General features: G+C 36.0%; 1 protein-coding gene across 3 annotated transcripts in view; it reads left to right on the top strand.

Moving 5' to 3' along the window:
* GARNL3 (GTPase activating Rap/RanGAP domain like 3) overlaps window positions 1–25235 on the top strand; it is a 207990-nt gene that overhangs the window by 5147 nt on the left and 177608 nt on the right. Inside the window, exon 2 of one of the 3 annotated variants that reach the window (XM_074211536.1) lies at window positions 13578–13647. In XM_074211536.1, the coding sequence (XP_074067637.1) occupies window positions 13578–13647 (70 nt within the window). Of the gene's footprint in view, window positions 1–12784; window positions 13648–25235 lie in introns of those variants that run through there. The other 2 variants (XM_074211535.1, XM_074211537.1) reach the window with 2 other exon arrangements.

Below are 25235 nucleotides of genomic sequence, written 5' to 3'. Positions count from 1 at the left end.
TCAGTCATGTTAATTTTGTCTGACTCTGTGAGTTTGGGGTTTTCTTGGCAAAGATGATGAAGTGGTTTGCCATTTCCTCTCTAGCTCATTTTACAGATGAGAAAATTGAGGCAAATAAAGTTAAGTGACTTGCCCAAGATCACATAGCTAGTGTCTGAGGCCAAATTTGAACCTCAGGTCTTCCTGACTCCAGGCCCAGCATGTTCTCCATTATGCCATCTTGCTGCCCTAAAGTAAAATGAAAATCAAGGAATTGTAAATTCCCTTGTTTCCAATTTTGGACATTCTGGAAAACAAGGGAAAACAATGGAATGGGAATTGAATCATTTTACTTCTTAAGAAAGAGCAACATTTGTGAAACAAGATAACAAAAGCAAAATTTTAATTACTCAAATTTAAATTAGTTCAAACAATTCTATAATTCCCTGGATAGTGGGGTTGATAGGACTTGGGAATTTCTATGATGTATCTATCCCATCTTGGAAATATTGTTGGTATGAACTGTTAAAATTGTCTCTTTGCTGAAGATGTTTCCTATCAATGTCCCAAAACAAGAATTTTGATTTTATAGTTTGTTGTCAGAGATTTGTTGTGCTAAAATTGAAGGTTAAGTGAATTTTTTAGTTTATCCTTTCAGATTTCATCTCCCTTTCTCAATTAAGAATTGGCAATATTTAATCAGTCTGGAAGCTCAAAAATCTTCTTGTGCAGGAAAACATTTTTTTGGAGGAGCAGCATAAAATTATAGAGAATAGGACTTAGAGTCAGGAGACCTGGGTTTGAATGGTTGTGTATGATGAACAGTTACTTAAATCTCGGCACCTTAATATCCCCATTTGTAAATGGTGGTAGTGATAATGTTCGTCCTTCATTCTCAAAGAAGAGCATGACATCAAGGGAGGTAATGTCATGACAAGCACATGAGGTTGCCATACTAATTCACCAGCCTCACTTTCTCCTCCAGAGTCCTCTGGTTCTAATGATATGAATCAGGATGATTGGAGATGACCCTGGGTGTGAGGAAATAAGAGTTAAGTGACTTGCCCAGCATCACACAGATAGTAAATGTCATGTGTCTAAGACTGGATTTGAACTCTTGTCCTCCTGACTCCAAGGCCAGTGCTCTATCTAATACATTACCTAGCTGCCCCAAATGCACTGAATCTCTTACAGGGTTTCTGGGAGGGAAGTACTTTGCAAATATTAAATATAGAAATATGAGTTCTTTACTAGTCCTGATCTTTAATTTTGGAGATAGATGTGCCTGAGACAGGGCAGAAGACAACCCACTAATGATTGCCTTGTAATTTTAACAGTTCATTAAAAGCAATTGTTGATCTACCTACTCCATTCAGGCTCAGGAAGGGAAGATGGGTGGACTACTCTGGTTCCCAACTCTTCCTAGGAACAAATGTATTATATGACTAATTCACTTTTTTTTTCTTTTTTTAGGTTTTTTTGCAAGGCAGATGGGGTTAAGTGGCTTGCCCAAAGCTACACAGCTAGGTAATTATTAAGTGTCTGAGACCAGATTTGAACCCAGGTACTCCTGACTCCAAGGCTGGTGCTTTTATCCATTACGCCACCTAGCCACCCCGACTAATTCACTTTTGAATAGGAATTGCTAGCTTATAAGGCAGGCAGTGTCCAGAAAAATCATTTTGAATATACCCTTGAGAGAATTCCCAGTTTAAGAAATATGACTTTATTCAGTAATCTAATAATTTTTCATTGCAGGTAATTACCAAGGCCATCTTTGGTACTTTAACCAGTAGCAGAGGCAGCATAGAAGAGGAGTCCCACTTAAATTCCCAGTTTTGCCTCTTAAAAACTGTGTATCTTATTCAAGTCATTTTTCCTCTCTAGGTCTTAGTCTTGCCTTTTATAAAATGAGTAGATAGGATTAGATAATCTCTAAAATCCCTCCTCTTATATCAACATTATGTGATTCTATGAACATTTTAGAAATAATTGTTGATGAAATTTCAACCTTTAAATTGTAACTTAAAATAATTTGAATATTTTTTAGTTTATTTTTTAGTTAATTTGTTTTTATAAATCCTTTTTAGGCATTGAAAGTTGGTATTGGGGCGATGCAACTAAATAGTACAGTAGATAGAGTATTGGCCCTGGAGTCAGAAAGACCTGAATTCAAATGTGACTTCAGACAATTGATAATTTACCTGTATGACCTTAGGCAAGTCACTTAACCCCATTGTCTTGCAAGAAAAAAAAAAGAAAAGAAAGTTGGCATGGTAGATTTTTTGTCAATTTCCCCTAAAGTTAATACTTACTTCAAGTTGAGAAATTTTTCCGTCTCTTATTTTCCTGGGCTCATTTTCTTAGAAGGCTATATTTTAGATTAGAGAAATGCTGTGATAAAGAACATAGTGTGATCTTAATAGCATCTGGTATATACCAGTGTTTGAATCTGCCATCATTCCTTAGGTTCTGTGTTGAAATTCACAAAATTTTAGAATCATTGAGTCTTTTTTTCACTTTTGCTAAATAGTCAGATCACTGTTACATCTGCTTTGGTTTTTTAGTTATTTATGGGCTATAAGATTGATTATTAGTTAAACTATCCACATGATATCCGTAATTCTTGTTATGTAACCTTTCTGGCATCTTTATCTGTGAAGTTCATTTGTCATGTAATCCTTTGCTTTTTTTTTTTAGGATTTCTTTTTTTGCAAGGCAATGGGGTTAAGTGGCTTGCCCAAGGCCACACAGCTAGGTAATTATTAAATGTCTTAGGCCGGATTTGAACTCAGGCACTCCTGACTCCAGGGCCAGCGCTCTATCCACTGCACCACCTAGCCATCCCAATCCCTTACTTTCATTCTGAAAGGTTTCGAAAGTCATACCTTGTTCATATTGCCCCAGAAGTGCAACTGTTTCGAGACATTTTATCATGGCAGTAGATCTTCCAACAATTAATGTTTGAATTTGATATTTTGAAGAATTTTTCACTTAATTAGTCTGGGTCCTTCCTTCACTGAGGCAGATCTCAGCTGAGCAGACAGTCTTAAGGAGCTATTGCCAAACAACTGATTATTTGATGTTGTTGAGCTCTCCAAATGGAGTTAGGTTGATTTTCAGATAGCAGTATCTGTCTTTGGGCTCTTACTTAAGGTTTTCCAGCATTGTAGATCATACCTAACTTTATGCTCTATGACAAAAGGTGTTTTAGTAGAAAATTAATTATTTTTATAGGATAAACATAATTTATATTCATCCTGTGGAGGGTTGTTAGAAATGGACTAGATGCTAATGCATCATGGAGAAATGGAAAGAGTTTTATACTTGAGGTCAGGAGATCTAGGTTATTATCCTGGCTCCTCATTTTACCCCCTCTGTCATCTTGGGAAAATTGGATTCTACATGCTTGTTGTTATTTCAGAATGGTTGTGGGAAATAGTATGAAGGGATGGAGTAGGTTCTTAAATTATAGACATCATTTTTAAAAGTAGCCTGGATTCGTAATTAACTAAAGATGGAAGGTATTTCATTCTTTTAACATTTTCTTTTTTAAAAAAAAGTTAAATATATTACAAATCCAGATCAGTTTTCCCTTATTACTCTTGTACTTTTAAACATGTGCTTAAGATGATGAAGCAGAGGGCAATCTTAGAACAAATGCATTTTTAAATATATAGCCAGAGTTGTCTCTGAAAGACCTTCTCATCACACGCACTTCTTACTGGAACACTGACCTTTTTGCCATTTTTGGGATGTTGCCAAGGACACAGCTAAATCTGCACTTACTAGTCAACATATCTGGTAGAAACCCATTGTAAAAAAAATTTTTCCTCTAAAAAAATCAGACAATGCAGTGATACTCTGCCCATTCACTTATATATTCATCTGGATCTTATTCTTGCTTACACCAAATCATTTATAAGTTTCAAATTGGACAAGCTTGGGTAAATCCACCAGCACTGGTAACAGACCTTCCTTTAATGTACAGGGCAAACCTGCTTTTCCCCAGTGTTCTGTCAGTTTTTGTTAGCCCTAGCCATGGTGCTGATCTTTTAAACAAATGCAGTATTAACTAATATCATACACACTGTGAGTTCTACAAAGTGGGAAATTTCTTCTTTCTATGTGTCCCTCTTTCTTTGTGAATTCTCTTGATGAGATAAAAGAACAGCTTTGCTGCTGGGGATTTTGTGGCTCTCTTTAATTTTTACATTCTTTTTTTTCGGTACCGGGTTGGCCAGATAAATGGAAAGTAGTGATGGCTAAGATTTACAGTGATTAAAAGATCAAGTGGCAGGGGTCTCTCATGAGACAGTGAGCAAATCAAAATCTCTCTAAAGGACACCACTATATTGAAGGTAGAGATTATTTAGAGTAAGTTCACAGAAATAAAAATATTTCTAAATCACTTACTTGGGGGGGGGGGAGTGGTAACTATCCAGACTCAGGATTTTATACTTGTTTGGTATAGATAATTATTTAGTATTGTTGTATCAATTAGTACAATTCCTTCATTTCAGAAATGTGTTTTTATCTCTTTAGTAAAAATTACTTCATCACTAGAAGAGTTGGCTACAAGTGATGAATTTTGGGGGGCCACATCAATTAATGAAATTGTCTATTAAGATGTGGAAGGAGTAACCCTCACTGATGAATCCTTTAATATTGAAGAAATATTGACAAATACAGATCCTTAAACAAGAGAGGTTTTAAAAAAGTGTCTTGGCAGTGAATAGGCAACTTATGTTGATTCTTTGGTATTTCTTTCAAAAAATGTATTCACTTTGATGAATCCCATAGGACTTCATTGTCATACATTATAAGTATCATATTAAGCTCTGAAAAAGAGTTTTGGGGACTATCCCAAAAGGCAAGAAATTTTAATTTGGTATAAGGGAAAGAACACAAGTGAATGGAAGTGAATTCTAGTGCTGACTCAGACATTACTAGTTGAATGACCCTGGCAAGCCACAGCTTTTTTGAGCATCAATTTTTTCATCTTTCAGGTGGGCATAATAATAGTTACACTAACCATCTCATTGTTTATTGTGAATAAAGGCTTAAAGTATCATATGAATAAGAATTAACATTTTGTAGGGCAGTTCGGTATTAAAAAAAAAAGACTGGGGACTTCGATTCAGGATACCTACAATGTCTATTGTATATGAACAAAGTTTGTTCAAAACCTTCACTCCTCAAACTGCCTATATTGAGATTTTTCTAATACTTTACTAATAAAATTGAGTCTGTTCATCATAAGCTTCTCCCCATTTCTATTTTAATTCAATTCAGTTATTATTTATTAATCATCTGCTTTGTGCCAGGCACTGTAGTAAGTTTTAGGGACAGAGACAAGAAAATTAAAGGGAGTCCCTGACCTCAAAGAGCTTATGATCTAATGGAGGAAAACATAAAAAGAAGCAGAAAATGGGGGATGGTGAGGATCATCAGCAAATACCCAGTGCAAGGATATGCTATTCCATGGAATGAAGTCCAAACAAAGCAGAGCTACATTTCTATATTTCATACTCTTTCAAGACCATCATCACTATTTCCTACTTTGCCCTATGTTTGAGGGTAAGATGTAGCTCAGAAGTGACTCTTCCTTTGGGTAACATCAAAAGCTCTTGATCTCATCTTCCCCTGTGCCCACCATGAACTTGGATCATGCCCCTTTCCTCCTTAATTTTCAATTTTCCTTATCTGTTGGTTCCTCTGCTGCCTATAAATATACCCAGATCTCCTTCAATTAAAAAAAGCCCTTCCCTTAGACCTAATATCCCTTCAAATGGCCTCCCTATGTTTCTTTTTCCTTTCATAGTCAAAATCTTAGAAAAAGTTGCTTGTTCAACATGTCTACACTTTCTCAATTTCTTGAAATATGGTTCCCTTGCCACCACTCATCTTAACTACTTACTCCAAGATTACCAGTCTTCTCTTTATTGCTATACCTAATGGCCTTTTCCCAACTTTCTTGTCACTTTTGCTGTGTTTGTCACTATTGACCACTCCTTCCCTTTAGATACTTGCTTCTAAGTTTTTGTTGCTTTGCTCGGACTTGGTTTTCATTCTACCTGTTTGTCTTAACTTTTTCAGTTTCCTTTATTGAATCATCATTTATGTCCCAACTCCTACATGTGGAGTCTATCTTGGGCCTTCTTCTCTCACTACAGTCTTTCTTTCTTAATAACTCCATTAAATTCATTGGGTTCAATTCTGTTCTCTACTGATGACTTCCACATCTATGTAAACTAGTCCCCATCTTTGCCCAAGTACCCATCTTCTAGCTCCAATTGCCTCCTCTATACAAGACATTCATCTCCTGCCTCCCTGTCCTTCCATGTCTGGAATAGTCTCTTCCTCACCTTCACCTCTTGAAGCATCCTTTTGACTAAATTTGAGGTTTTCTTGCAAAGATACTGGAGTCATTTGCTATTTCTATCTCCAGTCCACTTTACAAATAAGGAAACTAAGGCAAATAGTGTTAAGTGACTTGCCCAGCTTGTTAGTGTCTGAGGCCAGGTTTGAACTTAGGTCTTAGGAAGACTCCTGGCACTCTATCCACTGTGCCACCTAGTTGCCCTTGAAACATACAACTTCTTTCAAAATTCAGCTCAAGAGCTGTCTCCATACAAGAGGCAAATCCTGATTCATCTAATTGTGAGGGTTCTTACAAGGTTAGAAATGACTTTTAAAATATTTTGTATTTACTAATCTTTTTACATGTTCTATACCACCACCTTGAAGGTAGGCAGCAACTACCTCAGCTTTCTCTTTAGATCTCTTGTCCCTAGCAGAGTGTTCAGCACATTATAGGCAATTAATAAATATTAACTGAATATAATTGGAGAATTGTTCTTATTAGACTTGACAGCAGATTATATTAATTGTCAGAATGATATGCTCTTATATGAAACAGTAAATATGGAAAAAATTCTGGTTTTGGAGTCAGAGGACAGGGTGAGGTTCCAGTTCAGCTGGGTTAGGTGAGGAGGGCACTTTGTGATTTGTTGCCCTGATAAATGAGTTATTATCTTCAATACAGCAAACATTTATTAAGCAGCTACTGTTTGCAAGGCTCATACCAGGCTAGAGATCCAAAGATAACAAACAAAAAGCCATCCCTGCCTTGAAGAATATTGTATTCTAATAGAGCTTTTTATTCCATTTACAAAACTGTCTGAAAAAACAGGCATGGCCTACTTAAGTCAGATTTGTATAGTTGATGAAGTTTGTTTTTTTGATTAACCATTTGATTAACCAATCATTTGAGTAACCATTTTTCAAAATTCAATTTAAGGGGCAGCTAGGTGGTGCAGTGGACAGAGTACTGGCCTTGGAGTCAGGAGTACCTGGGTTCAAATCCAACCTCAGACACTTAATAATTACCTAGCCGTGTGGCCTTGGGCAAGCCACTTAACCCCATTGCCTTGAAAAATCTAAAAAAATAATTCAATTTAATAAAAATTTATTAAGTGTATGCATTGTGCCAGGATCCTAGGATGCAAAGACAAAAATGAAAACATTCCCTGCCTTCAAAGAGCTTGCATTCTACTAGGGAGAAAAAAGTCACACAAATAAATAAACATAAAATATGTACAATATAATTTCAAGTGTAAAACAGCACTAAGAATGGGCATGGGGAGAATCAGGAAAGAGCACTTGGGAAAGGCAGCACTTGAGCTGCCACCAGATGATAGTGAGGAGGGAAAGTATTCCAGGCACCCTGAGACCCTGCATCAAGTCACAGAGTCTGAAGGAAGACTGTCATCTACCAGCAATAGCAAATAGGACAGTCGGACTGGAATGGAAAGTGCCCAGGGGAATAATAAGTTGGTTGCAGCCAGATTGTGAAGGGCCTTAAGTAGGACCCCACTGAATCACAGTGTCCAGTCAGCCACCAGCCCAAAACTGCCTGGCGCTGGACCAGCTGTTGAAGAAATTTATGGCCTTGTGTTCCTTGAGACTCCCCAGACAGCCCTCTATCTTATCCTTTTGGGGCCAGACCTTCTCTGCCTTTCTCACTCTAATCTGATAAACTGATCTGTGCTTAGGTTTTAATGGAATAAAGCTAGAAGAAAAGCTTCAGGCATCCCAGAGTTTGATTTTCCCTAATCATCTCCTCTAAGTGATGCTAATGGAGGGAAATTGAGGCCATCCTTAAAGGAGGGTAGCATTCTTAAGGGCCAATGGAGATTATGGTTTAGGACAGGTGGGGCCTAGTGGCAGCAGGTTTCAGTCCCAGCAGGTGGAAGAGATCCTCTCCACCTGTGAGGCTAGCTGGCCCGGGGCCTGCTGAGCTACAGCCTTTTATGTAACAAGCTCAACTTACAGTGCAGGTCATGGAGTCAACAAATTCAGGAGATAAATCAGGTGCTAAACAAACAGTTCCACAAATAAATTAGGAAGTGACAGTTCACATGACCAAAGAAGTTACAGTGATACTTTAACAGATCATCTGGGAAGGAAGCTCCTTTAAAACAAAGTCTATTACAAATAAAAGCTTCCTAAATCAGGCAAAGTAGAGCTATGTATCTTTTGGCACTGAATCATTGTGATGGCAAAAAAAATCATCTAGTGGCCAGTTCTAGTGGTGAGACACAATTCTGTCTGCCTGCCAGCTAATACTAGAAATCTTTCCTTCTCTTTAAAACTTGCCAGGGCTTTACTAACATAGACTTCTGGAGCTCAGAGTCTTGTCTGTATCAGGAGGATGACAGACAGGGATAGACAGACAGGGACAGACAGTTGAACTGGCATTTTGGGGATATTAAAAGAACTAAAGGAAGGACTCTTTAGTGGATCCTTCTAAGGCAGCTAGGTAGCAAAGTGGCTAGAAAACTGGACCTGGAGTCAGGAAGGCCTGAGTTCAAATCCTGCCTGAATCATTAATTAGCTGTCATTCTTCAAGCAAGTCACTTAGCTTCTGTTTGCTTCAATTTCTTTAAGTGCAAAATAGAAATAAGTAACAGCATTTATCTTTCAGGATTGTTGTGAAGATCAAATGAGATGATATTTGTAGTATTTAGCAAAGTACCTGGTACATGGTGTATGTTTAATAAATACTAATTCTCTTCTTTTCCCCCTCTTCTTTGGAGAATTTATGGAAGGGCAAGAATGAGACTTAGAGAGTACAGAACTGTGGAAGAGGCACTCTCTGTACCAGTGGAGTAGATACATACACTCATACTGATGAGATCACAAGTCTTCCAAATTTGAATACAGCTTTCTTCTCTAGCATCTATTTCTTTTTCCCTTTCCTGTTTTACACAACCCCATGCAAGCTAACTACATTTTTTGATTGGTCCAGTAATTATACTTTCTGTGAATTAATTTCTGTATTTCACTTTAACCTGCCTTTACATTTTAATTAAGACAATTATGGAAAGCATTCTCCTTCCCTCGGAAATGCAAAGCTTAATGAATAGTTAAAGAGAGCAGAACCCAGAAATCTGTTATAGTTCCCATAGAGTCTTTTTCTCCTCTATAAATGTCTTGTTCATGTGGGAAAAGTTAGAAGGGACTACTTCAGCCAAAGATGTTCATGGTCTTATTTTGAAGTTGCTGAAAGTAGAGAAGCCTGAGGCCACTGTGACCTGTCCTTTCCTAGCTTAGGTTCACTAGCAAACCCTTTCAGAGCTTCCACATTTGTCCTAAGCCCAAGTCATACTTCCTGCCCAACTTCCCTTGATCTTAACCCAGTCCTTTCTATTTTTCTAGTCTTCTTTGCCTCAAGATTCAAAAATATATTTTTTTGGTTTTTTCCTGGTACATTCAAAGCTATTTTAGTTAGCATTTAATTATATTTTAATATTAAAACTCTTCCCCCCCTTACCTTATCCTAATGTAATTTTCTGCTCTGACAATGATAGTTATGACAAATTAATGAGTGGAAGATTCCCAATAAAACCTTCTTATGGTTAATATTCTTAGTGAAGTCCTCTCCGGTTTAAGAAACATTAAGACAAGAACAAACTATTATTCTTAGACTATTCTTAGAAGAAGGACCTTGCATTCCAAGCAAGACACCTGCCTTCTGATAAAGGTATTTTTTACTAACCAGGAGGACAGTAGGAGGATTAGTAGACAGTAGGAGGTCTTTTCTAGGAGGACTCCTAGAAAGACCTTATATTCCAAAAAGAATTTATGAGCCACTTGCTTTATGATAAGACTATTTTTGCAAACTGAGAGGACAGTCTAACCATAGACGTTACTTCACTGAGATAGTGATGAAGGTCCCAAGTTACCTCACCATCTGGTGGGAAAAATATTATGAAAACATTTAATTCTTTTCTCTGTGCCTGTTGCTGAGGTAGATTTTCCTCAAATTAGATTGTAATTCCAGAGACCCAACCAATGGTTAAAGGAGAAGCTTGTTGTGCTGGGGCGGGGGGGGGGGGCCTGCATCAGGATCTATATAATCTTGCTTGACTATCCTTAAGGTGCAGCTCTTTGATCATGAGTCTGCCATTCTCTCAAGAAAAGCAAAGAAAAACTTTCTTTTATTCCGACTAGTCTCTAAAATTTTCCTTTAGTGTATTTTTTATCACACATGTTAATAAGATCATATGATTTAGAGCCTGAACAGATCTTAGAAAACAGATAGATCATTGGTTTTAAAATTTTTTGATTACATACCCCCATTATTGTTTGGACACACTTCCAATATATGTATATTTCCTTATTTATGAATTATATACATGTCTCATTGGACTAACCTTTTATGTACATAAAATAATATCTGATCCCAACGGCAATAGGGAGTCATTGCAGTATATTAAGTAAGGGAGTAACATGATCAGATCTACATCTTAGGAAAATCACTTGGGAGTTGAGTGGAGGATGGATTAGAGTGAGGAGATTAGGAAATTGTTGCAGTAGTCCAGGCCAGAGGTGATAAAAGGCAGAATTAGAGTTATGTGTGAATAGAGAAAGGACAGAAGAGAGAGAGAGAGAGAGAGAGAGAGAGAGAGAGAGAGAGAGAGAGAGAGAGAGAGATGTTGTGGAAGCAAAAATAACAAGGTTAGGCAACTGGTTGGATATGTAAGAGAATGAAAAGTCAAAAGTAACATCAGAGTTTCACCAATGATGACATAGGTAGGGTATGGGATGGGATGTGGGTGATTTTCCCAGTGGTCATCTGCTACTGTGAGTGGCCTGGGTAGCAGATATGTTATAATGTGAAAGGTGAACTAACACAGGTTGACCAGGAGGAGAAGTTGGGGGCTTACAAAATGAAGGGAGGGGTATATTGAGGGTAGAGTTAAAAGATAAGGCATTGGAGGAGCAGCTAGATGGCTCTATCCAAGAGCACCGATCCAGGAGTCAGGAGTACCTGAGTTCAAATCTGGCCTCAGACACTTAATAATTACCTAGCTGTGTGGTCTTGGGCAAGCCACTTAACCCCATTGCCTTGCAAAAACTTTAAAAAAATAAACAAATAAATAAATAAATGAAAGATAAGGCATTGGAAACAATCTCCATAACTGGCTACCATGAGGAAGGTATGAGACAACTCATCTTCTCACCAGTCTGTGGTCCCCTTCATGTGAAACCATGGCTCCCTAGGATGGACTATTGATTTAATCTAGTCCTTTCATTTTGCAAATGAGGAAACTGAGTTTCAAACAACTTAAGTGACATGCATGCAACATAATATAATGGATTTGGGATTGGAAAACCTGGTTTCAGAACTGCAACTGTACTATTACCTGTTTGACTTCAAACAAATCACTTGACCTTTCTGGAACTCAGGTTCTTCATTTATAAAATAAGGGTGTTTGACTTTATAATCATTAAGCTCCTTTCAGCTTCAAATCTTATAAAATACTGGTAGTAAGAAATAGAATGAGACTAAAAAGTAGGGTAATCTGCAGTCTTCTCACCTCAAGACCAGGGCCCTTTCCACTGGACCATCTTACCAGAGAGACCACATTTTCCTAAAATAAAGCTTCTGAGGGAGACAGGCAGAAATGTGATCCATAGTACGAGAAAGGAATTAAATATCATTACAATGCCAAGCACTCTACTTCAGTCTTAGTGAAGAAGTAGAGGAAAGGTATAAGGAGAAAATTTTAAAAGACTATCTCCATTGAAAGATAAAAGAAGAGCAGAGCAGAAGGGGTGGTTGTAAAATTCAGGGCAACCAAAGTGCCTGGTTCAGAAGTGAAGAGCAGTAAAAACTCCCATGGAATTCAAAGGGACTGAAAAGGTACTGGAGAGCAGGAAAGACTGGGCAAGATTGACTGAGACAGGTGACAGAGGAAGGTTTCCTCATCTCTTTTGTTGTCTTTGGAAGTAGGAAGATTGCTTGAGTGACCTCTACCAGATAGCTCCCCTACCACCTGCAGTACAGGAACTGAGGGAGTGAAAAGGTTAAATTTCTCATCCAAGATGAGTTCAGCCAGCCCTGTGAAATGGTGGCAGCAGAATGCCATCAGACTCTCTAATCTTATTTCTATCACGCTGACTTTCTTGGAGCCCATCAAGCAGTGTGCTGGCCAAGAGATCCAGTTCAATGTATGATGGAAATCCCAGTCGCTTTCTTCCTGAAAATGGCAAAAGGGCAGTAATTTAGAACACATAGCCTCCTCTTTAAGAAAGGATGAAAGGGTATTAAATGCACTTTTCTTTATATATTTTGGATTATGTGTTAAAATGCCATTGTTGTGACATTTTATTTTTGTATTTCATTATAATTATTTAAATTTGTGACTCTATACTCATAGAAAAATCCTTAAAGTAAAATTGCATGGTTTCTGTTAATATATTTCAGCTCTTTTCTTGGGGAGTTATTGGGATTGTAGATAAAATAAAAAACAGAAAAAAATACCTTTTGCGTCCAGATACAAAGATATTTACCATTTTGCCTGTTGTTTAAATTCTTAAATGGAATGCATGTTATTTGTCATATCTGAGCTAAGGTTTTTATTCTATTTGTAAAATATGAATTTCTGCTGTGCAAGAAACTCTCCCTAATAGATCTCCAGATTGAATACTAAATTTTCTGTTCTAGTCCTTTGTGCTGTGACACTGATCTCTTAAATTAAAAGAGACAGGCCTATCTATAATAGTTTCTGAAGGTGTTTTGTTTTGAGTTTAAGTTTAGCAGTAAAATAATATGTTCCTCTATTTGTTGAATATTTAAGACAATTAGAAGAGACTCTCCTGAATGGAAGTTAATTGCAGCATACAAAATGGTTGCAGATTTGCTTCAGCTGTTTCATGACATGCATCAGGGTTACTGCAGGGTTTCTCTTCCCTTTGCTTAAAAACAGAAGGCTCTCAAATGCAATTATAAACCACCAGTAGCTGTCTTGGAAATCTCAATCGATCGCAAATGGCTAAATATTTAATTTCCTCATTGTCTGCCCTTCCAGGGATGGCTTGAGCATTTTATTTTCTTTGAGGCTAACATGAAAGCCAGTCTCTGCAATGGCTGCTGGAGATTGTGTGTGTTGCAAGGAGGCTCCCCTGCAGTGATGAGCTCAAACCTTGTTCAGTAGGAGTTCTTTTTTGCAAATGGTGGTAGATTTTTGCAGAAGATTTGTGGCCAGAGAGCTATGCATAATACTGATGAAGCATTTTTGTTCCAGCTCCGTCTCAGAAGACTTAGGTTGCCGGCGAGGGGAATTCAGTAGAAAACATTATGGATCTGTGGAGCTGGTAAGTTTATAGACTATTCTGTGCTAACATTGTTTTACATACATTTTGTTAAAATCACCAAGCTCATCAGATCTTGCTTGTGTATTTATTAATTCTATAATACTATGGTCAAAGCATGAGGAATGGGTTGGGAGAAATCAGAGTGCCGAAACAGTTTTGACAATTACATCATCTTAATCTTTTTCTTTTGTTACACACTTTTAACCTCACATCTCTGTTGATTTGTTAAAAAAAAAAAAGGTTACGCTTTACTATTTTTCATGACAGATTTTGAAAGATAGGTACCAACTGAGAATAATTCCTGAATAAAATAATTTTGATTGAAAGAAAAAGATTGTTTTCATAATATGTATTTTAATGAGGTACTTCAGTTTGTTGTTAAGGTTAGAAAATGGGTTGCTTTTCTGAAAAAAAAAAGTATTTGTTAAAACAAGATTGATTATAGACTCCTGCAATGAAAATATATATATATAATTCACCAAGTTGTTATTGTTTTATTTAGATATTTTTAAATCAGCATTTTACATATTAGAAAAAGAAAATGAAATATATTTATCTAACAGCCACCAGTATTTCAGAGATAAAAATAGTTGGGACTTTACATTGCAAAAAAGTATAAATAAATGTTTAAAAAAGTGTGTTTCTCAATTATGTTGATAAGCAATTGTTTTGAGAATATTAGCTACTCCTTTTGTATTTTTAAAATTTGATAAATGAATTATTTTTGTCTACTCTATTTTCATATTGCCACACATTAATTTAAAAAAGGCTTTGTGAAAGAAACTTTCTTTCTGACAGATTGTAGTATGTAAAGAATCTATCAAAGGTGTGTTTTTACTAGGTTATTCTGTGTCTGATTATTCAGATATTTTTGAAATGCTTCTTGTATATCAAGGATTATGCTGAGTGCTCAAGGGGCTACAGAAGAAATAGAAGTTATGACCTTTGTCCTCAAGAAGCTTATAATCTAATTGGAAAAATAAGCTGTATTATTCCCTCAATAATATGTTTCATACTATATAATACAAGTGCCAAGGTTGTGGTATAGATTATAGGTACATAATAAATTGAAGAAGAGAGTTCTTTGTGGGTCAGAATTAATCAGGTAAGGTTTGGTTGAAGAATTGGAAATTGAATCAACCTTGAAGGATGTATAGAATTTGGATTGATGGTGAGGAAGGACATGTTCTATGGGGAAAAGAGTTTGAACCAAGGTATGAAGGCAATAATGATCATGGTGTGTTGAGAGTATATGACTAAAGCAGCAGTTTTACAGTTAAGAGAAATGAGAATAAAGCACAACAGAATCCAAGTTAAAGGGAATCTTAGAGGCCAACTTGTGCCTGGACAAGAATACCCGACCACTAGGTTCATACCTGCCTTTTTTTTTTAATTTATGTCTAGCCCACATCTCTCCAAATTCTCCACTGAAAGTAACAGGGGTTTTAGCAAATGCCTTGCTAAAAATCTTGGTAGACTCTCTTTATAATATCCCTCTGATCCAGTAACCCTATTAAAAAAGAAAATTAGGTTAGTCTGGCATGACCTCATCATGATGAAGTCATCCTGGCTCTTTGTGGAGAGACAAAGTGGAAACTGTGCTCGAGGGGTGTGCTGAACCTGGAGCCAAGAACATTAATCTAATCCTAATTCTGACACTTGATAACTATGTGACCATGGGCAGCTCAGTCAACAAGTATTTATGAAGCACCCATTGTGTGTCCAGAACCATGCTAAAAACTGGAGATACAAAAAAAAAACCCATTTTGTCAATGGAAATCTATGTCACATGAACATAGATGAATAATCTATGTGTGAATACATATATATATATATATATATATAAATATAACTATATACACATAAAGCATTTGCAAGATAATTTCTGGGTGTGGGAGAGAGGCAGAAGCTACTGGGGGAGAATCAGAAAAGCATTTAGCAGGTGGCAATTGAACAGAGTATGTAAAGAAAGCTTGAGGTTCTGTGAGATAGAAGAGAAGTGAGTGCACTGCATTTCAGGCAGGAGAGACAGTTTGTGCAAAGGCCTGGAGGCAGGAAAGGCAGAATGTCATCAATGAGGAAGAGCAAATAGGTCAGTTTGCAGGATCACAGAGTGTACGAAGGGAACTCATAATATGTGACAAGCCCAGAGATGTTGGTTGCAGCCAGATTGTGAAGTTCTGTAAATGCCAAACACTGAAGCTTTTTTAGTGACGAATATTATAGTCAGACCTGTGCTTTAGGACTGTACCCCATGATGGGGCCATTGTAGATAGAAAAGAAAGTTGGAGAAAAGAGTCCTTTGTGATGTGAGTTGTGTTGTGTCCTGTGATGTTGCTAACGTGCTCAGGCACTAGCAGCACTTTTCAGAACACAATTGCCAACTGAGACAATAAGAATCAAATTGAAACATTTTCAGTGTGTGACTGTCAGAATTGAAGGTGGGAAGATGTCCTTAACTCTCCAAGAAGAAAATGGAAAAGGAATACCCTCTCCAACATATCAGATGAATGGGTTTCTAGTCCTTCATGAAGATCACCGGTGGAAGCCTCTATTTCCCAAGATAACCTGTCTCTATTTAGAATAGTTTCAATTGTTAGGAAAAATTTTTTCAGACATTTTCAAGCCTAAATTTGTCTTTTTTGCAACTTTTATCCTTTGCTCCTAGTTCTGCTCTTGGAACTCAAGGTTAATGTGTAGGCTAAGTGGCTCCACAATGAATAGAATGCTGGAGTTGGGAAGATCTGAGTTCAAATCCAACCTCAGATACTTACTAATTGTGTGACCCTGGGTAGGAGACTTAACCTCTATTTACTTATATTTCCTCAATTATAAAATGGGAATAATAAAGGAATTTACTTCTCAGGGTTGTGGTGAGGATCAAACAAGAAAATATTTGTAAAGTGCTTAACATAGTGTCTAGCACACATTAGACTTCATCTAATTATTCCTTCCCTTCTTTTCCCTTCTTTCATGTGTGATAACCCTTTGAATAATAGTCATCATGTCCTTACTAAGTCTTTTTTTCCTCAAGACTAAACGGTCCCTGTTTATTTTTGTCCTCATAATAGTCTTTCATAATTGTCCTAAATAGTTCATTTATTATTCTTTATCATTATTCCATACTATCATTGTTCTAATTTTACAGTTGAGGAAACTGAGGCAGACAGATTAAGTAACTTGCCCAGGGTCATACAGTTAATACATGGATAAAATCATATCTGAACTTAAGTTCTTCCTGACTTCAGGCCTGGAGCTTCTTCCATTGTGACTTCTGGCTGCCTTTTTTTTAATAAAATAATATAGTAATTTTTATTTAGGGCAAGGATAAACAGTAAAATAATAGAAGTCAATCACAGCCAATGTTCTTTGTGAGTACTGTTTCATTTCTCTTCCCCTCAGAGAAGGAACTGTCCCAGTTCCTTTAATTGATCCTCATATGGCATGAACCAAAGAATCTTGATTGCCTTGTTTTGGACATTCTCCAACTTATCCTTCTTGAAAAGGTAGCATCCAAAACTCCAGAAGAGATTCTAACCAGGACCAAGTACAGGGGCACTATTGTCTCCTTTTTCCTGGATGCTATGCCTGTTTTAAGACAGCCTTAGATCACATTCACTTTCTTAGCTCTTATATCACCTTGTTGACTCATATGAAACTTGCAATCCATTTAAGTCCCCAGATCTTTTTCAAATAAATTGCTATCTAATCATGCTTTTCCATCTTGCACTTGTGAAATTGATTTTTTTTAAAACCCAATCATAAGATTTGACTTGTTCATCCTTAACCCATCATTCCTCCTGACTTTCTGCATCTATTATGGGAATCACCATTCTTCCAGTCAGCCAGCTTTATAATCTCAAGATCATTCTTGACTTTAGAACTCATTTAATCCCCCTCCCTATATCCAACTATTTGCTTATTCTTATTAATTCATTTCTACAATATCTCTTAAATATATATGTAAATATATATATATATATATATATAAATTTATATATTTTGTTTGTTTTTGCTTGGCAGTGGGGTTAAGTGACTTGCCCAAAGTCACACAGTGTCTGAGATTAGATTTGAACTCAGGTCCTCCTGACTCCAGGGTTGTTCCTCTATCCTAGCTGGTGCACCCCCTAGCTGCGTACATCTCTTAAATATTTGTCTTTCTCTTTACTAACACGATCCTAACTATAATGCTCATCACCTTTTGCCTGGACTATTTCAATAGACCAGTAATTGGTCTCCCAAAATCCAGCTTTTTTTTCTACTTTAGTCCATTCAACACATAGCAGCTAAATTGATATTCCTCTAGCATGGGTCTGACTATTATCAGACTTGCCCTACTAAAGAAGCTTCAGTGGCTTCCTTTTGTCTTGCAGATAAAACACAAACTTACTCGTTTGGCATTAAAGTCCCGCACAATTTGTTTTCAAGCTATCTTTTGAGACTCATGTTGAACTTAAAGTCCATCAAAATGATTATGCACTTCCCTTCCTTGCATACCACATTTCAGCCAAACTGGCCTCCTTACAATTCACATCTCTCTCTCATTAGACCCTCTCTCACCTATGTGCCTTTGAGCAGGCTATTTCTGGGGTCTGAATTTCTCTCCTTCCTTAACTCTTAGTTCCCTTCCAGACTTAACTCTGGGACCATCTATTATGAGAAGCCTTTTTAAAATTCCTCAGTTTTGTAGTCCTTTTTCCACCCCAAAATTAATTTGTGTTTTTTTTTAATTTCCTAATATGTGTCCATAGTTTATGTCCTAGTTGATTGTAAAGTCTGTGAAGGTACCTAGCACAGTGCTTTTTATATATAGTAGGCACTTAAAAATGCTCTTTAAAATGGAAATATTGATGCATGTCTATTATATTTCAACTTATTCAATTTGACCCAAGTCTGCCAAGATCATTTTTAATCCTGGTTTGTTTGGGTTTTTTTGTCAATCTGGGTGTTGACTGTCCCTTCCAACTTTGGGTTATCCATAAATTTGATAATTGTGCCATTAATGACTTTATCCAAGTCATGGATAAAATTGTTAAATAATCCAAAGCGAGGGCAGCTGGGTGGAGTCGGGAATATCTGGGTTCAAATCTGCCTCAGACACTTAATAATTACCTAGCTGTGGCCTTGGGCAAGCCACTTAACCCCATTTGCCTTGCAGAAACCTAAAAAAAAATGATCCAAAGCCAAGTACAAAGTCCTGGGGTGCTCCACTATAGAACTCTCAAATTGATATCAAACAATTAATTACTTCTGTGGATCTGACTTCAACCTAGTTCCATATCCACATAATTATACTATTAGACAGTTTATATGTTTCACAAGAAGAGCATGAGAAACTTTGCTGAAATGCAGATAAATTGTACTTACAATTTTCCCTTAATTTACCAGTCTGGTATTCCTGTTTAAACTCTGTTCAGAAAAGGAAAGGAATTTTAATCTGTCCTGACTTTTGGGGAGGAAGCTGAACAGACCCTTTTTGAGTACAGCTTTTCTTTTCTAGAGCTCCACTAATCAATCCTTTAAAAATGCTTCCTAAAATTTTGCCAGGTATTAAAATCAATCTGGTTTTATTTGCTCCTTCACTTCCATTTTATGGTTTATGGTTTGCAAGCTCCTTCACTTCCATTTTATGAAAATTGGGACATTTATTTTGTTCCAGTACTTTGGTATCTTTCTAGTTCTTCACAGCCTTTCAGAGTTCATTGACAGTTTCTCAGCATTCATATATACCAGTTTCTGCAGTACCCAAGAATGTAGTTGGTGATTGGAACTCATAAGGAGGCTAAGGATTCTCTTGCTATCTCCTTTTTTGCCTTGGGTGTCAATTCCCTGATTGCCATTTTTGTTTTGTCCTCTCCAATAAAGATAGTTTTCTTTGGCAGAGAAAACAAACAAAATAAAAATTGATAAATAAATAACAAATAAGCAGAAATAGTTACTATTGTCCTGACTACCCCAAGCAATGATTTATTCATTCTTTGATCTTATTTTTTTCTATATAAGTTTAAACTAAATCAACCTACCCTTTTGGTCATTCTTAGTTTTCCTGTCTAACCTCAATTTTTAACTTCAGCACTCCTGAAACTATTCATACAGGACATGCCATGTTTTTATATGACCATGACATCAGGGAGGTGTTGCCATGACAAGCACATGAATTGGATTTGAATGAGGGGATGCTGTGCTAAGTCACCAGTCAAGTGGTGCAGTGGATAAAGCAGTGGCCTTGAATTCACGAGGACTAGAGTTCGAATCCAGTCTCAGACACTTGATATTTACTAGCTATGTGACCTTGATCAAGTCACTTAACTCTGTCTCAAGTCCAGGGCTATCTCCAGTTATTCTGATTCAACTGGATCCAGATGGATCTGGAGGAGAAAGTGAGGCTGGTGACTTAGCACAGCACCCCCTCACTCAAATCCAAATCATGTGCTTGTCATAGCATCACCTCCTTGATTTCATGGTCTTCAAGAATAAAGGACAAACATCATTTTTTATATTTATCTTTTGCTGTCTATCTTGCTTCTATCTTCTGTGCTTGTCCTCAAAATTTTATACTTAAAATCTAAGTTTATTGACAAGTTCTCTGGGCATCAAAATTATACTTTCTTAAAAAAATTATATTTTATTATGAACTTAAAAAATTCCATCCCAAGACAAAGTAGGATAGAAAAAGAAAATTACAGATCTATTATGCACAATTTTCTATTCCTTTCAAATATACAACAGATTTATCTTGTAACTTTCTTTTTTTCCCCTTCCCACCCACCCCAAATTTTGAGATGGCTACCATTAGATACAAATATGTATGTGTGTGTGTGTAAATATGTGCATATACTTGGCTATAATATGTATGTGCATATGTATACACAGATATGTTTGTGTGTATATGTTTATATGTAGATCTGGTATGACTGGACCACCTTCCTTTGCATTTTTTCAATAATTCCTTTGATATTTTTGACCTTTTGTTACTGCTTTATAATGTAGTTTTAGATCTGGTACTACTTAATTTCCTTCCTTAACATTTTTTTCCATTAGTTCCTTTGATATTCTTGACCTTTTGTCCTTCTAAATGAATTTTGTTAGTATTTTTTCCTAGTTAAGTAGAATAATTTTTTGGTAATTTAATTATTATGGCATTGAATATATAGATTAATTCTGGTAAAATTATCATTTCTATTATATTGGCCCTGCCTACTATTTATTTAAATCTAACTTTAGTTGTATACAAAATTCGTGGTTTTGTTCAAATAGATCCTGAGTATGTTTTGGTAGATGTATTCCCAGGTATTTTATACTCAATAGAATTATTTTATATGGAGTATCTCTAGCTATCTCTTCCTATAAGACCCAGTTGTGATTTATAGGATTTATATGAGTTTACTTTATATCATGATACTTTTCTGAAATTATTATTTCAATTAACTTTTTAGTTGAGTTTTTAGGATTTTCCAAGTATATTATCACAGCATCTGAAAAAACAGTTTTATTTCCTTATTCCCAATTCTTTTATTTCTTTTTCTTCTCTTATTGCTATTGCTAGGATTTCTAATATAATATTGAACAATATTAGTAATAGTAGGGCATCTTTGTTTTACACTTGATAATACTGGAAAGGCTTCTAACTTATCCCCATTACAAGTAATGCTTGCTAATGGTTTAGGTATATGCTTCTGATCAATTTAAGAAAAAATCCATTTATGCACATTAGTTTCTTTCAGCATGTGCTGGTTCCTTCTCACTTTCAGCCACAACCTGGAACCATGTCTTGGCAGCACAGCTGGGCCTGATCCTTCCACTTTCAATTGTTTTTAAATAGAAATGAATGTTATACTTTATCAAAAATTTTGTTCTGCATCTCTTGATATTATCATGTTTTTGTTACCTTTATTATTGATATAATCAATTGTGTTAATAGTTTTCCTTATGTTAAAACATCACTGCATTCCTGGTATGAATCTCACTGGGTCATAATATATAACCTTTGTCATATATTACTGTAATCTTTAAGCTAGTATTTTTGTATCCATATTCATTATTGAAATAGTCTGTAATTTTCTTTCTCTGTTTTTACTTCTCCTGGTTTAGCTATTAGTATCATATTTGTTTCATAAAAGGAATTTGGTAGTACCCCTTTTTGTCTATTATTCCAAATAATTTATTTGATATTGAAATTAGTTGGTCTTAAACATTTGGTAAAATTCACTTGTAAATCTATTTGGTGGCTTGTAAAATAGTCACTATTCATTTTTAATACTAGTAATTTGGTTTTCTTTTTTAAAAAAATCATATTAAGCAATGATTTGTATATTTTATTGAGTTTTCCATTATGCCAACTCCTAGTTTTTATTTATTGATTCAATGGTTTTCTTACATTCAATTTTATTAATTTCCAATTTAGTGTCTAATTAGAGATTTTTAATGTTTTTTTCTAATTTTTGTTTCATTGTATACCCAGTTTGTTGGTCTGTTCTTTCTTTTTAAATTGATATAAGTACTTAGAGATCTAAGTTTTCCTCTGATTACTGCTTTTGCTACATGACCATAAGTTATGATATAGTTTCATTATTATCACTTCTTTAATGAAATTCCTGATTGTTTCTATCATTCTATTATTTGTTCTTTATCATACATTCTTTAAGATTAGGTTGTCTAGACTTCAGTTAGTTTTTTTCTCCTATGTTTCCTTTTGGGCCCTACCATATAGTCAATCTTTGTAACAATACCCTGTACCACTGAGAAAAGGTGCATTCCTTTCTATTTCCATTCACTTCAAGATGTCTATCATCTCTAGCTTATCTAAAATTCTGTTCACTTCCTTGACTTCTTATTATTCTGAGATTCTGAGAGGGTAAGATTAAATTTGGTACTACTGTCTTTTTCCACCTGAAATTCAGTTAACTTTTCTTTTAAAAATTCAGAACTTATGGTATTTGGTACATTATAAGTTTAGTATTGATATTGCTTCATTATCTATGGTACTTTTCTTTGCAAGGCAATGGGGTTAAGTGGCTTGTCCAAGGCCACACAGCTAGGTAAATTATTAAGGGTCTGAGACTGGATTTGAACTCAGGAACTCCTGACTCCAGGGCCAATGCTCTATCCACTATGCCACCTAGCCACCCCTATGGTACTTTTTATCATAATGTAGTATCCCTGTTTATCTTTTACATAAATCTATTTTAACTTTAACTTTGATATTATGATTGCTGCCCCCTTTTTTTTTTTACATCAGTTGAGGCATAATACATTCTACACCAGTCCTTTATTATAATTCTGTGTGTATTTTTAAATGTTTCTTGTAAGCAGTATGTTGTCAGATTCAGATTTTTAACCCATTCTGCATTTTTGTAGGATTATTCATCCCTTTATATTCAAAGTTATAATTAGTATTTGTATATCTCCTTCACTATTCTCCTTCTCAGCCTCTCTTTAGCCTATCCCTCCTCTAGTTTACTTTTACCCCCTTCTTCCCTATTCCACACCCTTTTAAGGAATCTCTCTTTTAAATCCTCTCCCCTTTTCCTTGTTCTACTCTCTTCCTTTCCCCACATCCTACTAAATTTTAATCTATCTTCCCTTCTTAACCTTTCTCCCCTTATTCTGTTCCCTCACCCTTTTATTTCTTTATAAATTTAGAAGATTTTATACCCTTCTAGTTGTAGATGTTCCCTCTTTAAGCCAGATCTGAGGAGAGTTGGGTTCTAGCACTACCAGTCCTCCACCCCAACTTCATTTCTCTGTTTCTGTTCTTTTTTCTACTTTTTTTCCTCAGTATCTCTTATTTGATTTTTAAAGTTCTCCTTAAGTTTTCCTAAGAACTTTTTTTGGACAAGTGACCATTTCACTACCCTTTGGTGTAGGAGAGACTTTTTTTGTTTTAGTATCCTCCTCTGAGGATCTTCTCTATCTTCATTGCAGCTATTTGTGGTTGGGTTCTATTCCCTTTTCTTACTCATTTTTATTTTGTTTGTTTATTTTTTTATTTTTAGCATTTGCTATTATAATCACCTCTAGTCCCAGGGTGTGGGGGATGGTGCCTCTGACTTTAGATCCTTCTTAAAGTTATTTTCTGAGTTTTGTCCAGGGCTAGACCTCAACACTCCATTTCCCTCACTATCTGTGAAGTGAAAATTCTTGTGGCTGAGGCTAAGGCTACATCCCAACCCAATTGCCCTTGTTGTTTGTTGTTTCAAGGGAGATAGTGTGGAGGTGTTTATAGTTCACAGAACCTCCTTTCTTGGGGTCTTCCCTCAGCTCTTTTCCCTGTTGTCCCTGGAGGACCACTACTCTGCCCCAATTCTTGTTTATTTTTGCCACACATTCACCTGAGTCACAATTTTGTCTCTGTGGAGGAAATCTGAAAACTTAGGAACTTTCCAACTTACTCTACCATCTTCTCCCTTTTATCCCCCCCCCCCCATCAAAATTATTCTTGCAACACCCTCTTCCTCATTGGAATTGTTACATTGTGACTTCAAAATTTCATTCTTGAAAGCTTACCATCCCTCCTCTCTAAAATTTTAGTCCTGGGGATCCAACCTATCCTTCCCCTGAACCCTTTGAAATATGATCTTCCATTGTCTTAAGATATTTTCAGTCCATTTGTCTTCTCCTGCCTCCTCTGTCACAAATTCAAAGATTGAATGGCTACTTTGTTTGAGATTCCCATTGTTTCCATCCCAATAATCAATCCCTCCCTGTAAATACAAGTTCTCCTTTGTAAGTTCTCTCTTTAGAAGAAAGTAATAAATTCTTAACTGCCTTGATTTTTGTCTTCATTAGTTTTCTGTATCAGGGCTGTTCAAAGTGCTGCCACAGGGCAATTTTATGTGGCCTGTGGGTTTATTAAATGCTTTAGAAAATGAAGTCGACTACTAAAGAGCTCTCACTAAAATGGCAAATCAAAATATAGTGTCTATTGTTTAAAAAAAAAGTCAGGTTGGACATCCCTGTTCTAGATAGTTCAAGTCCCCCGGCACTCCTATACTAAATATATCAGGCTTCCATATCAAATTTTCATCTCTCACCTAAACTCTTCATCTATTTCTTCTTTCTCTCCAGATAACTGGTAGAATACTTCCATGACAACATTGTTTTTTTTTCTATCTTTATTGACCTTTCCACAAATCCTTTCTGTTATATTTTTCTGCCTTCCTTAGATTTTTCCCAGAAAAAAATGTATTTTAATATTATAGTCCTATCATATCTTCTCCCCTTGTCTACCTTATTTTTTTATTTCAGATATAATTTTCCAAGACATATTCTATTTGTGGGGCTCATCTCGTCATGTTTTAAGTGACCTCAACTATGAGGTCAAATTTGCCTCTTTGTATTAGTATCTCTAATTCTTCTAATTAGTCTTTAATTAGTCTCAATGATTTTGTATATTATTTAAGTTTCTGATATTAAAAATAATTGCATGTCATAACATAGACAATCTTCATTCACTTGACTTTTCTTGTATGGATGGTCAGGATAAATTCTTTTGAGTAGGGGCGGCTAGGTGGTGCAGCGGATAGAGCACTGGCCCTGGAGTCAGGAGTACTGGGTTCAAATCCAACCTCAGACACTTAATAATTACC

This window comes from Macrotis lagotis, chromosome 1 (assembly GCF_037893015.1).
Source record: "Macrotis lagotis isolate mMagLag1 chromosome 1, bilby.v1.9.chrom.fasta, whole genome shotgun sequence".
NCBI classification, from domain to species: Eukaryota; Metazoa; Chordata; class Mammalia; order Peramelemorphia; family Peramelidae; genus Macrotis; species Macrotis lagotis.
Note: the sequence above shows the minus strand (reverse complement) of the source record. Positions and strands in the feature narration are given on the sequence as shown.